At 33.3% G+C, this 15,572-nt stretch overlaps 1 protein-coding gene across 1 annotated transcript in view; it reads right to left on the minus strand.

Annotated features, from left to right (window-relative positions):
• Thumpd2 (THUMP domain 2 tRNA and snRNA guanosine methyltransferase) overlaps positions 1-14,538 on the minus strand; it is a 33,317-nt gene extending 18,779 nt beyond the window's left edge. Inside the window, exons 1-4 of the mRNA XM_026410140.2 lie at positions 14,184-14,538; positions 13,180-13,257; positions 11,005-11,057; positions 5,310-5,397 (exon numbers count right to left, since the gene is read on the minus strand). Coding sequence (XP_026265925.2) covers positions 5,310-5,397; positions 11,005-11,057; positions 13,180-13,257; positions 14,184-14,450 — 486 coding nt within the window. The 5' untranslated portion in view covers positions 14,451-14,538. The remainder of the gene's footprint in view (positions 1-5,309; positions 5,398-11,004; positions 11,058-13,179; positions 13,258-14,183) is intronic.
• Between the last annotated feature and the right edge of the window lie 1,034 nt (positions 14,539-15,572).

Here is a 15,572-nt window from a genome sequence, read left to right on the forward strand (position 1 = left end):
CAACAAGGCAGAATGTGTGGGCACAGATTACGATATGCTGGTAGATTTGGTGAGCAGAACATGCTGAAGTTCTGTCCTGATTCTAATATTTAAGTTAAATAAGAAGGAAGAGTTACTAGGAATAGAACCACCATATAACTTAGCTATCCAATTTCTTGTTATTCATCCAAAAGAACTAAAATTAGCCTACTATTGCAATCCAGCCACATCTATGTTTATAGTGGCACAATTTGTACTAAGTGAAATAAGTTGACTGAGAAAATCAAGGGTCGAATGTTTTTTTTCATATGTGGAAGCTTGAGCAAAATAAGGAGAAATGTGTGTGGGGGTAGAAAAGTGTGTGTGGGGGAGCAAAAGAAAGATCAGTAGAGTCAAGGGAGGAGAATAGAGGGAGGAGGGGACAGAAAGTGGGGGAAACGGGGACCAATATGGAGTAAATCAAAGTTCATGCATGTATGATTTTGTCAGAATGAACCCAACGACTATGTGTAACCATAATGCTCTAACAACAAGAAAAAAGACAAAAAAAAAGAGGAGTTATAAGTATGGATAAGATAATATATAATGACTATAATGACAGAGCATAGAATATAAGCTATAAAGGAGGGAATGAGGACAGGTGGTGAGTGACAAATAGTAGGTCAAATGACTGGAGGTCCCTGGTGAAATCCTTAGGGAACCAGTGGAAGCAAACAGGAAAGAGAAGGTGGTTAAAAACAGAATCATAGCTGGTCTTACTATGTTGCACAGGCTGGCCTTGAATTCCTGGGCTCAAGTGATCCTCCTGCCTCAGCCTCTTGAGAAGCTGGGATTATAGATGCATACCATCATGCCAGGCTAAAAACAAGAGTTTGGGGGAAATCTGGAAGGGATACTGTTATGGATATGATAAGGCCTAAGATCCACCTAGAGCAGATTCTTAGAGGAAGGGAAACCAAAAAACTAAGAGGCAGGTTATCGACTTGCTATGAAGATCATAAAGAATTACAGATCTGGGGATGTAGCTCTGTGGCAAAATGGATATTTCCCTAGATGCAGGAGGCTCTGAGTTTGATCCTCAGTACCACACACACACACACAAATTATGACAGGAATATGGTTTATGAGTGAGATCTTATACATGACTGGGATGCTCTAAAGGCATATGCTTCAAGGGCCCTGAGAGACTCTGGGCAGAAAGAAGGAATCAATTATCCAAAAGGGGAGATAAGGAGCAAGCAGGACACCTACCCCACCTTCAGGCCTAGTGGTACTCAGATGTGGGAGAAAAAACATCCATCACTTGATATGTCTATAGAGGAAGCAGGGTCCTCAGTGGACAGCCAGGTATCGGTCAGAGTCAGAGGGTACCTAATGGAAAGAAGCAAAGTATTCTTCAGGAGAGAGAAACATTTCCCTGGCACTAAATTCTAAGGAGAATATAATATGGAAGGGGAGTAAGTTAACAAAATAATGATTTATATGGCAATTTATTTAAAATTAATGAGAATTAATTGTAATCTTAAAATGTGCCAGACATTGTGTTCTTCCTCCTCCAAGGTCTCTGTTCAATAAGGTAATCTGACCTAAGACAGCTTTAAGTATCTTTATTTTACCTTAATATCTTTTCTACTCATGTCATTTGTAGACACAGAATACTCCCAAATCAGGGTATTTCTGATGCTCACAATAACCACCAAGACTTATAGAACTTGATTTTCCTTACTTGTTAAGGTATATAAAAAGGAGAAACACTTATGAGAAATGTGAAAAATACCTGACATCCCTATTTTGAAATTAAATATTTAGTTGCATTGGCCTACCCAAGATTGAGCTGAGTGGGCACTGCTCTGGGTACAAGCTCCAAGGGGGCACTGGATCAGGCTGGTATTGAGTTGTGCTTCCTCTTACTTCTTACATGCTTTCTCAGACCTCCTTTGTTGGTAAGGAGAGACATTTGGAGGAACATTTCTAACTCTTGGTACAAGCAAGACAAACTGACAGTAAGGAAAAATTCTTATCAAGCATTATGTTTTTATATTTTTGATCATTTGTTTTTGATTTTTCTGAAACATGTATGTTTATATTAAGATAAAAGTAACATTCCAAATTTGTAGGTGGTTATATAAATTTATATTTAAATATAAACTATTGGAAACACTAGCAGTTTAGAAAACAATAAACTGTCATCATTCTTCTTTCCTTACCCTAAATGAAATTTGAGATCAAGATTTAAATCAAATAAAGAAAAGCATGGGTTCTGGGAACATGGTAATCTGAAAGTACATCTTCTACTTCTAACTCCATTTCTGCTGAACCAAGAGATGCTCAGTGATACCATTTACAGGATTTCAACCACTGAAAATACTTTAGCAAACATACTTTGGCCCTAGTAAGTCAACAAAGAAAAATAATAGGAGATCTAAGGGGCTGTGGCTCCCTTCTTAATGTAAGAGAGCTAGAGGAACCACATAAGATTTGAATAAAGAAAGTACGAGAGTGAAATGTGACACACATATTCTTCTAAAGCTAAAATATTATGATTTTTAAACTAAAAATATTAATAAGTGAATTAAAGTAGAACATATCTCTGTGATTTTTATTATAACTTGGATTATAATGTTCAAGAATAACTTCAAAAGCAGAGCCAAAATATAAAGAGATGGAAATTATATAAAAAAGGATAAGTGACTTGGAGGATGGTCAAGAAGCTTAATATATTCATAACAGGAATTTCAGAAGTAGGAAAAAGAGAAGAGTTCAAGGTTAAATTCACTAAATACCTGAAGCAATAATAATTAAATAAATAATGGCAGAAAGAGTACCTGGGCTGGAGAAATAATAAATGATAATAAATAATTATGTACTTCATATTGTTGCCATAGCAGTAATGAAGAATTATACATTTTCTATATGTCAGGCACTGTTCTAATTGCTTTTATTAATACTAATTCATTTAGTCTTGACAAGATCCTATATATCACTTTCATCTTGCAAATAAGAGACTGAAGCACAGAATGGTCAAGTGTGCCTTAAACTTCACAGCTAGTAAATGCCAGAGCTGGAATTAGAACCCAGGCAGTAAAACTCTAGAAGGCAACTCTGGGCTGAATAGAAAAGACACATAGAAAAGGAAATTCTGGTAAGATTCCTGAACTCTAAGATTAAAGAGAAAAGTCTTACAAGCTTCTACGTGTAAAGAACAAATTGTCTATAAAGGGAAGAAAAACCACAGTGGCATGGTAGGCTCATCTATGGAAAATGAAATAGTACCCATGGACCTTGGAGGGAAGCACCACAACTCAACAACCCTGGGCCCTGCTGAGATGGGTGAACCAGGATGAGAGGGAGACACTTGAGGACAAAGGAATGCAGGCAGTATCTTACTCAAACACTATGTGTGAGGAAAACACCCAAGAAAAGACTAGCCAAGCAACAAATAAAACCAGAAAACAGGCCTGGAACTGAGAGAGGCAAAGAGAACAAAAACAGGAAGGAGCAATACATCTGCAGTACATCCTTGTGTGTTAGAACTTCTCTGAAATGCTCAGGCATAGACTGTGATATTTAAGTTCTAGGAAATTTTGAAACAGAAAGGGCAACATTAAGGGAAGCTCCTATATACAATAAATAATTTAATTTAATCTAGTTGCTGCGGTTGGTAGAGAAAGGGGGTAATAATGTTTCAAAGGTCTCATTGTAGGCAGGAGTATAGAGAAAAGAATCCTCTAAATGTCTCACCGCACCATGGGAGAGAGGGAGAAGTTGGTAAAAATGATAATTTTTACCAACTGTTTAGGGAGTAAAAAACAGTGTGTCTTAGCAGCTGAAGCCAGTTGATATATTGCTTTAAAGTACCAGTAGAGCTCTATGTGTTTAACTGAGAGAGCTGGGAAAAGGAACTTCATAGAGCAGCAAAATAAAATTTCCAAGTGTGGGAGAACAATGGATTAGCAGGTAACTTCATCAAACCAGCAAACACGAAAAGTAAACATAGGGGGCTGGAGATACAGCTCAGTTGGTAGAGTGCTTGCCTCGCATACACAAGACCCTGGGTTCGATCCCCAGCACCACCAGGTAAAATAAATAAATAAATAAAAATAAAGTAAACATAGCTGGACATGGTGATATGCACATTCTCACAACAGCTTGGGAGGATGAGGCAGGAGGATCTTGGGGTTCAAAGCCAGCCTCAGCAACTTAGTGAGGCCCTAAGCAACTCTTGATGAGACCCTGAGATACATACAAAAATAATATACAAAATAATAATATAATATATATAAAAAAGGGGCTGGGGATGTGGCTTAGTGGTTAAGTGCCTCTTTAGTTCAATCCCCAGTAAACAAAACAAAATGAAACAAACAAACAAACAAACAAACAAAAGTAACCAGATGAATTAAGAAGTTTTGAATGGAAAAAAAAACCCAGAATATAGTCAAGTCTGAAAGACACAGACCATCAGAGTGGGATAGAAAAGATCAAAGCAGTTGTATGTTGGTAAAAAAATACTTAAACTTGAAAATAAAGTAGTAGGAAAGAAATTTTAGGCAAACACAAAAAGAAAGGAGTAAAAAATATTAATAAGGAATAGTGAAAGTTAAGTTTAAACTTACTCATCAAGATCAAGAGGATTTTATGTACAATAAAAAGGCACAATTTTTAAATGAAGCATTAATGTGTATGTACCAAACCACATAGAAACTAAATAATGCAATAACTAATAAAAATGCAAAAACAATATAAATACAATAATATGAGATTTCAAAATAGCTCTTTCAGAAAGGAGAAGATAGTAACACAGTAAGTAAAGGTCATAGAGAACATTTCTTAATCAGAAAATAAAATTATCAGCTCAGTGGTAGAGTGCTGTCCTAGCACATGTGAGGCACTGGGCTCGATCATCAGCACCCCAAAAAACAATAAACAAATAAAATAAAGGTATTGTGTCCATCTATAGCTAAAAATAAAGAAAGAAAAAGAAAATATTTTTTTATATTCATAGAACATTTACAAAAATTGATCAAGATCTTAGTTATAGATAAAAATTTTAAGATGTAGAGACAGACCACACCTTTGGACTATCACACAAACAATTAGAAACAATAAAATGTGGTTAACTTTTCACTCAGCTTCTTCATAGCCAAAGTACACAGAAACATATCACTGTAGTAGTTTTAAAGTATAATGGCAATAACACAAAGTAAATAAATGAATAAATAAATATGAGAAAAAGAAAGTAAGCAATCTCTTATTGTCCACCAATAAGAGACTATATAAGTTAACTATGGAAGAGACTGTGCTAATAGCAAAAATAAAAACATTTTCATTACCTTAATTTTTGCAAGAGATGCCATTGCCCACGCGATGGTGGATCGAAGTCCAGCAGTCTTGATGTAAGTTCTGCTGGCTAAGGGGATTCTACAAAGAAAAGAAGCTGTTTACATACCAAATATTACTATATATTAAAGAACAGAATATAAATAAAAATGATGAATCTGTCTGTATCTAGAACCACTTTAGCACATTCATCTAACATATCTCAAGAATTATCTAAATTAGAAAAATTTTAATCTTATTCAAAATAATTCTCTAATGGACATTTTGTCTAACCAGCCACTGTGGTACTTAAATTCTTTGGAAACTGAAATTTAAACTCTCACGTTTAATTTATAAAAATTTAATCACACATGAGGAAAATCTTTCTCATTTAGTATTTCCTTATCTTCCCATGTACAACAGACCGTTCTTTTCTCTCTGGAGTCAAGAGGAACACACTGTTTTTTGATGTAGGTGCAGTTGGCTGAATGGATACTAACCTTCAAACCTGTTTTCTACCAAAAAATCCCTTTTGTAAATTTGCTTTTTGCTTATTTGCATCTTTCTCAAAAGATGAAATGAAGCATGACAATCCACTGTCTAAAATAACTTACTGAATAAAGGGATGAAGCAGACATCTCCCAAATGAGTTTACTGGTCTCTGTTCTGTATCATCATTGTTACTAATCACCATTGTTACTATTGGTGTTTCCAGAATTGATAGAAATTCTCTTAATATGTTAAGATATTGTCAAAAAATATTATTTCAAACTTTTAATGTTATAAGCAAACAACATCTTGGAAATTAAAGTAGTTATGATTTCAAGAATTTGTGATGGTTTGTTCTGGGATAGGCTTGTTCTGAAACTACTAAGAGGGCTCTTCTATAACACTACCCAAACACACAGTGTTCTCCACTCTTCTTAAAGACTTTCAACAGAATTCCATGTATATAAATTTATTAAATATTGATTTCTTCCATGATCTATTTCCTCATCTTTCTTTGATTTTAAATTATCCTGTCCTGGTTTATACTAACTGCAAGCTCCTCATGTGCTTAGAAATAAGATGATATACCCCTTTCAAATAAAACAGTGTAGTAGTATGCCACTATAATGAGAAAGTTCTGCATGGCAAACCCATGGGAGCTTTGCTTTTTAATAAAGTTTTTTTTTCAGGAAACATTAATTCATATTATAAGTAATACTGTATCTATACATTCGAAATCAAGAATGTAAACTGGCAGGTGAAAAGGCTATAAAATATTTCAATCAATTAATCACTTCTACAGGGTAAGTTCTACTGGTAATTCTATAGGCAACTGTCTTGCTAGAAAACATTTTATACTTTAGACACCAAAAATACATGAATAAATAAATAAAATAAAAATAAAAATGACACAGTATGGAAGACCATTTTTTTTGGTCTCTAAATGTTTATTTTATTTTTTATTGATTCTTTTTAGTTACATAAAACATTAGGATATATTTTGACATAATCACAAAAGCATGAAATATAATTTGCTCTAATTCAGCCCCCAGCACTCCCCACTTCCTCCACTCCCTCCCCTGCTCCTCTCCCTTTACTCTGCCAATTTTATGCAATTTATTTATAGTTTTTTAAACATTAGTGTTTTGGGTATATAGCTGATATTGGGATCCACTGTGGGGTATCCATGTAGTGCAAACAGAAGTGTAGTCACCTTCACTCTACTGTTCTTCCCTCTTTCAGACCCTCCTTCCTCCCCCTCAATCCCCTCTCTACTCTACTGAGCTTTCCTCTATTTTGATGAAATTCCCTCTCCCTTTTCTGGAAGACTGTTTTCATGTGTATGTATTACAAGTTTATATTACCAACTTCTAAGTAGCAGGGATTTATGTGGAACCTTCAAATTTTTGACAATTATGTATACATTTTTACCAACACGGCTTTTATTTTGTGGAGCTAACTCTACTAAAATGTCATAAACGTGAATGTGTTTTTACTTTGCTGAAAGCTAGGTGAAAGTGATCTGCTATTATTCCAATAAATGGTCCCTGTTAAAATCAGTATAATAAAATTATTCAGGGGAAGACAGTATTCACAAACTCCTTGCAAATAAAAACAATGCTCTACTTTCATAGTGTCTGACTGATGTTTTAAATCAGATTGAAGCTGGTTTTTATGTAGTTCAAAGTAAATGTGGTTTTTGCCCCCCTTTCCACATAGATATATTTCTTTTTTATTCTCTTGCACATCACGACAAATACACTCTTACCTACATCTCTAGCTTGGATTTGAGCCCCAGATTTTTATCTTCAAATACCTGTTTGGGCATTTTTACCTGGAGGTGAAGTAGTATATGTTCAACAGCTGTAAAGTGAACACACTCTCCTCTCTTTCTTGTATAAACGTTACTCTTTTCTTATTCCATTTGCTATCCATATATTGGTCACCCTAATCTATATCTTCAGTCTAGACTTGTCACCTGAACTTCAGAGCTGTAACTTTAAATATCTACTTGGATGTTTGTCACTGAATACAGTTTCCTTTCGCTATATTTCGTATCTCAGTGACTAACACTAACATCCACTAGTTGCCTAAATCAGAAATATATAAGATTTCCCAAGACTCCTTAACTTTTCCATGAATTCAGTCCTTCTGTTACCCCCAATTTTTGCTTTGGTTCAGTTCTTTATCATTTATTGCCTGGACAGAGTTTAAATCCTCTCTCTTTTCCATTTTAAAATATAATTTCCTTAGTAATTATTTTAAATCACAAATATGACCACATTACCCTTGCATTTCAAATTCTTATGGCTTTTAGAATGAAATCCAAATTGTTTAACATGGCTTACAAGACACTTTGTGCCTTTTCCTTAATTGTTCAGTCTAATTTTTGACTACACTCAGTCCCATCTGTACTGGGACTACATATCATCCCCTAATAACTCAAGCTTCCTTACATCTCTGTGCCTGTGAATACACTACTTCTTGTCTGTAAGAGCTTTTCCTTCTTGTGTCTACTAACGAGCCCTTACTTATTCCCTTCAGGACTCTGCTTAAGTGACACTGCTCCATGTTCTTTTCCTCATGCCTCCTTTAGCTAAATCCTTTTTTAGTTGGGCAAGCATTTATCATATGTCTGTTGTACCACTAGACCAAATTCCTTGAACTTTGGGTGTCTGGTACACAATTGATGTTTCAAAGGAAATTAACGGGGTGAATTAATCTCACTCTAGTAAATGCTTCTCCTCTGACTAGCTGCTGACTTAAAGAAAAAAAAGTTGAAATTTATTCAACACTTCCTTATCCCAGAAATAGTACCAAGCATTTTCACATGGAGTATCTCATTTATCTCATTCAATTCCAACCACAAAGGTATAAAGTAGGTAATATTATTTTCCTGATTTTATAAAAAACAGAAAAATGATAAACTGCCCAAACTTGCAGTTAAATGGAAGAGAAGGGAGAATTCAAGTCCACAGTTCTTATCCATTATGCCATCACTACTAGTTTATATGTACAGTTAATGGCCTATGGGGCTAACTAATACCCCAATAGTTCTTTTCTTTAAAGAAAGTAAGGCTCTATTATGAACAATGTCTTTAGGAACTACTAAAATATACATTTTGATGTAACCTTCAAATTTCCTGTCTGTTCTATACTGTTTCATCACTTCTCACTTTTTTTTTTTTTCTGTTTTCAGGATCACCAGTTTGTCCCTTCTTTTGTCAAATGCTATCTGCTCTTCATGTCTTCATGTCACTTTTTTTGCTCATACCCAGTAAATTGTTCTTTTTAGCCAACACATCATCAAGACCATTTCTTCCTTCACTAGCTAGTAAAAATGACTTATCACAAAGCATCTATTAAAATCTTATCTACAATCACTGTTCACTCAAGATCTGAGTCTTAATTTTCAGGTACATACTTTGTATCTGTAAATTTTTAAGTGTATCACCAATTAATATTTAAAATGCCATAAGCCTGACTCCTTGAATGTTTCTATGAACATAAAAATAATTTGGAATAATAAAATATGTCTTTAAAATGCTATATAAAGCTATATATGTTTGTTACATAAGAGTATTTAACACTTCTGTATATAATTAAAAAATTTTTAAATTAAAAGACAGTAGAATAAATCTAACATAATTTTCCTATGTACACATATGAAAATGCCCATCCATAAGAATGGGGTCCTAATTAGAGTAAGATATATACCATGCTTGTATAATTTTATCAAAATGGATTCTACCATCATGTATAACTAAGAAAACCCAAAAATATAAAAAATAAAAAATGTTTATATATGCACACACATAAATTAATTAATTAAAATAATTTTAAACTACATTATAAATTCTATTAAAAACATTTCATATCTTGCTTGTTTTGTTAACCTTTCCTATCTTTGTTTTGGTGATCATCAATATTATTCTGACAAATGTGATCATTTCTTCAGTCTCCCCATCCTTCATGTCAGTTATGAAATCTTAAAATGTAAGATAGTCAAAAGTATTGAAATGAAAGTCAATCAGTTTTATAAATATTTTACAGTGATTAGGGCCTGGAGTTATAAAAGGTACTGCAGTAGGGCAGCCTAGAAATGGTTCAGGTGTAGGAGAGCAGGATAGGTTTCATCTGCAAAAACTTATAAGGTATTGGAGTAGGTGGGGTCCAAGAAAAACGAATAGGGCATTGACATGTGATGACCTCTCAGGACTTATGGTGCCAAGAAATTTTACTGAGCATGTAATGTGATCTTTGTTGGTCATGGAAATGCTGGTAGAGCCTACCATATGGCTGGCACATAGCAAGGTACTCAACCATTCACCATTCTTAGATATCTACAATGTTCTCAGCATTGCGCTGGTCAAATACTAAAGCTCACCCTTAAATAAAAGTTTTTAATATTAACATAAAATTTAATAATCTTAAACATTTAAAAATATATCCTGATTTAAAATTTCAGATGCATAAATAGAGCTTAAGGTAAATGCGTTATTCTCACAGGATTTTCCAGATCTTTAAAACATCCTACTGCCTAAAATCACCTAGGAAAAGGGTATTTAAGTCACTTATATAAGGAGTTATGCATATAAAATGAAGTTTTATTAATATTTGTATTAATATTTACATTCTTCCAAGAAACTGGAAATCAATGGTTTTATTCAACCAGGTCTCCCCAGAACACCTAGACAAAGTACCTGTTACACAGGAAGAATTCATTAGGTATTTATTAAAAGAAACAAATCATTTGTATTTATTATTATTTAGTAGTCTACATGACTAGGGAGACCCCTGAAAATTTTAAAAACTAGCAATAACCTGTTACAATAAAAGAATAATGGCAATAAAATCTGGAGAATATTCAATATGAATTTAAAGAACTACATTATATTTTCTATATATTTCTAATATGCCAACAGACTAACTTTTAGCTTAAACATGGGTTTGAAAAAATCACTTAGATGTAATTTTCAGTATTAATCATGTAATCAATGGATGATTATGACAAAATTTTTCACAGCTCTAAGTGGTCAGATCAAGTCACATCCACTAAGCTCCACGAAAACATTTTCCTGGATTAAGCAAAGAACTCAAAATGCTTTACCTTTTGCCTCCTCTGTTTTATCATTATTTCATATTATTAAAAAAAACACACAGTTTTTAATTTCACAAACTCTTAAGGGACATACCTGAAGCTTAGAATATAATAGTTACCTGAACACAGGAATCCCCACCACAAAGTAAATGTCATTTAGATGTACAAAGATCTGAAAGAGCAAACACAGGAGTTCATATGGAACAAGAAAATACATGACCAAATTACTGACAATATGAAACTTCTATTTTGAATTTATGTAACAGATATTTTAATATGAAATTCCAAGGCTTATTTGCTATATCTGGAAAAACGTTTCATAATCTTTTTTTTTCTAAAAGAGGAAAACGAAATTTTAAGAACATTACATAGAAAAATTCTGAGGTCAATTTTGTACATACATTATATGGAGAATCATGTTACAAAGAACTCAAGATCTTTTTCCTCAGAGATTATTTTATCACAAGGGAATTAGACTTTTCAGAATTTTGGGTTAGAAAAGACTTCCTAAATATACCACAATTCTAACCTCAAGTAAGACTTGAGCCCACACAAGGTTATCATGAGCTACAAATACCTGCAGTGTGATACAAAACTTTCTTCAGGCCAAATGTATGGTAGCAAGAGTGTCCTTTCTATCTACTATCTCTAGGTGAGTTTTTGCCTCTTTTATTTCCTTTCTTTTGTTAGGCCATGCAGAAAATGTAAATGCTTCAGATACTAGTGACCCACATGAATTAAAAAAGTTAGAATATCACTTTTGTAGTCTGATAAGGTTTAAGGAATATTTAACTGCCACTTTGAACCTTAAGAATATTTGATCCCTGGTACTGCCATCCCAAACTCAGGGCAGTATGCCAAACAAGTGTTCTATCACTAAGCTATACCCTCCAGTCCCTCAAAGTTATTTTTAACATAAGCAGTTTAGTCAGAATTGTTCCAATATTGATACATTTTCCTAAAAAATAATTATCTAAAGTGACTCATTTTAGAAACTTAATTGTTTGATCAACTGAAACATCACAGTTCAACTTTCCAATTTTTACACAGCATGCACTGTAGCAATTTTATTTATTAAAATTCTTTTCTATTTATAATTTATACCAAAGATATGATATATTTTTGATTGATCTTCTTTTTACATATCAAATATTAAAAACAGCTTCTCCATTATAAAAATTTTTTCTATCAACTTGCCAAACAAAATTTGTTAAGATTTGATTATCCTGTCAATTTTCAGTCACAAATTTTATTACATGTGATTTTAGTGTTGTGAATTTTGTTTTGTGTGATTGTTTTTTATAGTTATAGCTATTATTGATTTCATTAAGGCTTGTAGAAATTAAATTTGCTATTTTTATAAGCTAAGCTATGAGAAAACAGTAATTCTGACAGTAAGATGGGGAGACAAAAAAGGAAAGTGGGAAGAAGAAGGAAAGAGAACTGAAAAGGCAGGATGGGTATAAGACACCTTATTCAGGGGCATCAAAATATTTTTCATGAAAAGATGGACATATACCAGGTGTTATTTTTTAAAAATTGAAAAATATCAACTAAAACTAAAACTATAGAACTATAAAACTGAAAAAAAAACCCATAAAGTGTTCTGATTTGGCTAGTTATTACTCCATTTAGAGCAATATAACAAGCAATTAATTTATGAATTAATAAATCACGAAAATGACTATCTGTCAAATTCATGAGATGGTTTTCAAAACAAAGAGAAGAATAATTTCTGCTACTCCATGTAACAATACTATTAAATTTTATGCAGGCCTTCTTGTTACTATTGACTTTAAACAACAGCTAGATGGGCCTGGGGATGTGGCTCAAGTGGTAGCGCGCTTGCCTGGCATGCGTGCGGCCCGGGTTCGATCCTCAGCACCACATACCAACAAAGATGTTGTGTCCGCCGAGAACTAAAAAATAAATATTAAAAATTCTCTCTCTCTCTCTCCTCTCTCACTCTCTCTTTAAAAAAAAATAAAAAAAATAAACAACAGCTAGAATTTCTTATCAGAGACTTGTTATATATTATAGCAACTGTAGAGAGCATCTCTGCAACCTCACAATGGGTACTTTATTCTTTAGCTGTGAACAAACAACTTCCTTGTCTTTTCTTTTTAAATTTGGATAAAGCATTTTCACAGTGAAACTACTAGAAAAACTGTTTGCACTCTTCTACTGTTAAAGACAAACTAGACTATTGAATCCGTACAGACATGGATTTTAACAACTGAAAAGTATGATAAGAATAGGTTATATGTATATAAATTAAAAAGAATATTCATTACCTCTAAATTTGGAGTCCTCAAATCTGTTTTCCATCCAAACTGCTTCATAAGAGCAATTCCAATTACTCTTCCTATCTCCTGCAAAGTAGCAAGTTATAGAAAAGAATATATTAAAAATGAAAATCTGAAATTTAAAGAGAAGCAAAAATTTATACAAAATCAAGTGTTATAGAAAAATCAAGTCAGATTATCTGATGGTAATTTAGGATCCCAATATTAAAATGTTACTCTGAAGCATTTTCTATTCAAGGCAATAAGGCTATATTTTATCTCTGTTATTCCTCAATATACCTATGGCATTAATGTCTACACATGAAGAACATCTATTCTTGCAATTTTAGGTATACAAAATCACAAGATCATGATCTGATGAATACGGTCATTCTAAGTTGTAGGAAACGAAAGCAAGATGAAAGATTAACCATTTCAGATATTATCATCCTGTTTACAAATTACCAGAACAGTATCGTTAAACCCCACTTTTACGATTTGATTCTAAAGACCAATGCCCTTTGTATCACTGAACTCTGTAAGGGTCAACCAATAAGGTTCTGTGGAAACTGTGGTGTCCACTCTTCCCTGAAGTGTGGAGTCCTCCTGTGTATTTGTGGTTGTAGGTCCTAAGGAAAATCCCACTTATAGTACCTAGTGCAAAGTGGCCACCCAATAAGAAAAAAATGTATAAAAGAGAACCCCTACAAAGCTGAAGACCATGGCATCAGGGTTTCCAAATGCAAAGGACATCTATGAATTTAAGAAAACCTTTAGGCACAAAATAAAAGGAGGTCATTACATGGAATGGCATGCCACTCCTTTTAGATACCTAGGGGTAAGTTAAAAGGGGAAATGCAATCTTGAAGGTATTGAGTCAAGGAAGATTAAACCTAATTATCTGCTGGGCTTATTTATCTGTCCTATGGGAGGGCTGCCTCTCATTGTAAATCTCAGGAGTGATGGATTCATTCTTTTAGAAAATGGGACCCCGCCTCAGGAGGTAAGCATACCTGTGCAGTAAAGGCTTTTCCGATAGTTCCACTGCAGCGACAAGAAACCCGGAAAGTCAAGTCGTCCTGGTTATGAGCATCAACTGCTTTCCCTACATCATTCTGACATCCTTCTTCTTGAAGTGTTTCTTGGCCAGTGAAAGAATCTCTTTGCTCGAGTGCATTTTCTTCTATTTGTTTTTCCAGCTGGCATTCCTTATGAGTTGTTTCAATCTTTTGCATTTCTTCTACTTTTAATTTCTTAGCAATAATTTCATTTTCTCCCATTTTTCTTTTTAGTGGGTTAGAAGCCCTTTGAGAAAGTTTTTCCTTTTTTGTATCAAGTTCAAGAAGATTTTTCCAAATTGAAATGGTATCCAACCAACTTCCTGGATCATCATTTATAAGTTTTTGTATTTCATTAAGTATTTTTCCTAAATAAATAAAATCTCACTTTAACCCATATCCCTTTAAAGACCATTTATACACTCATTACTCCCAAATCTCATTACTTTCTTTAAAATAAGTTTATTGAATTGTTACATGAATAAAATTTCACTTTCATATGGAACTTATATAATTTGTCATAAGAATATTATGCAGATTAAGTTAATTCTTATACACACAGCATCAATATTGCATTAAAATTCTCATATAATTACCATGTACTACTTTAACAAATTCATTTATCCTATGATAATAAATATATGTATCTCATGAATAAATACACAGACTAGAGTCTTTTAAATAATGGTGATCTTGCCTATAAAAATTAAGGTTTTAAAAAAAAGAATAAATTGTAAAATACAGAGTTCAGAAATTGGAGCAGCTAAATCTTGGGGTTATACAACATTAGCATGTATCTTAAAATGAGTTTTCATAAGCGAAACTTCATATACACGATCCATTCAAAACTTAAGGACTGCCAACATGCTCAGTAAAATTTAATCTTTTCTTGATGAATAAGGGTCATCAAGATGACCCAAAAGTAATTACTGCACTTCCCTAAAGATGAAGGTAGGTGGCAAACTGGGATGAAATTATATTAACCTCACAAGATAATATCTTGGGATTTGCTTTAAAATATTTTTTCATGCCCAGTCTTGATTTCTTGTCATTTGTATCCTTCTTGAAGTAGTTTATTAGAGAATATATAATTACACGATCTCTTGTGCACATCAGCAACCAAAATGAAGTATAAGGCAGTGTTTAATCCTGCAGTGTCTGGCCCTTTTTGCTGCTTTGATCAAGATTCTTAATTTATTTTCACAGCATATTTATAAAATATAAATGGGTAGAAGTTTATTGAAATAAATTTAAGGTCCTGTTACTCAATTAAAATTTATAAGGTGACAGTTTTCACCAACTTATTATTAAAATAATACATTCGGAGTTATTACATGCTTCTAA

This window comes from Urocitellus parryii, chromosome 12 (assembly GCF_045843805.1).
Source record: "Urocitellus parryii isolate mUroPar1 chromosome 12, mUroPar1.hap1, whole genome shotgun sequence".
NCBI lineage: Eukaryota > Metazoa > Chordata > Mammalia > Rodentia > Sciuridae > Urocitellus > Urocitellus parryii.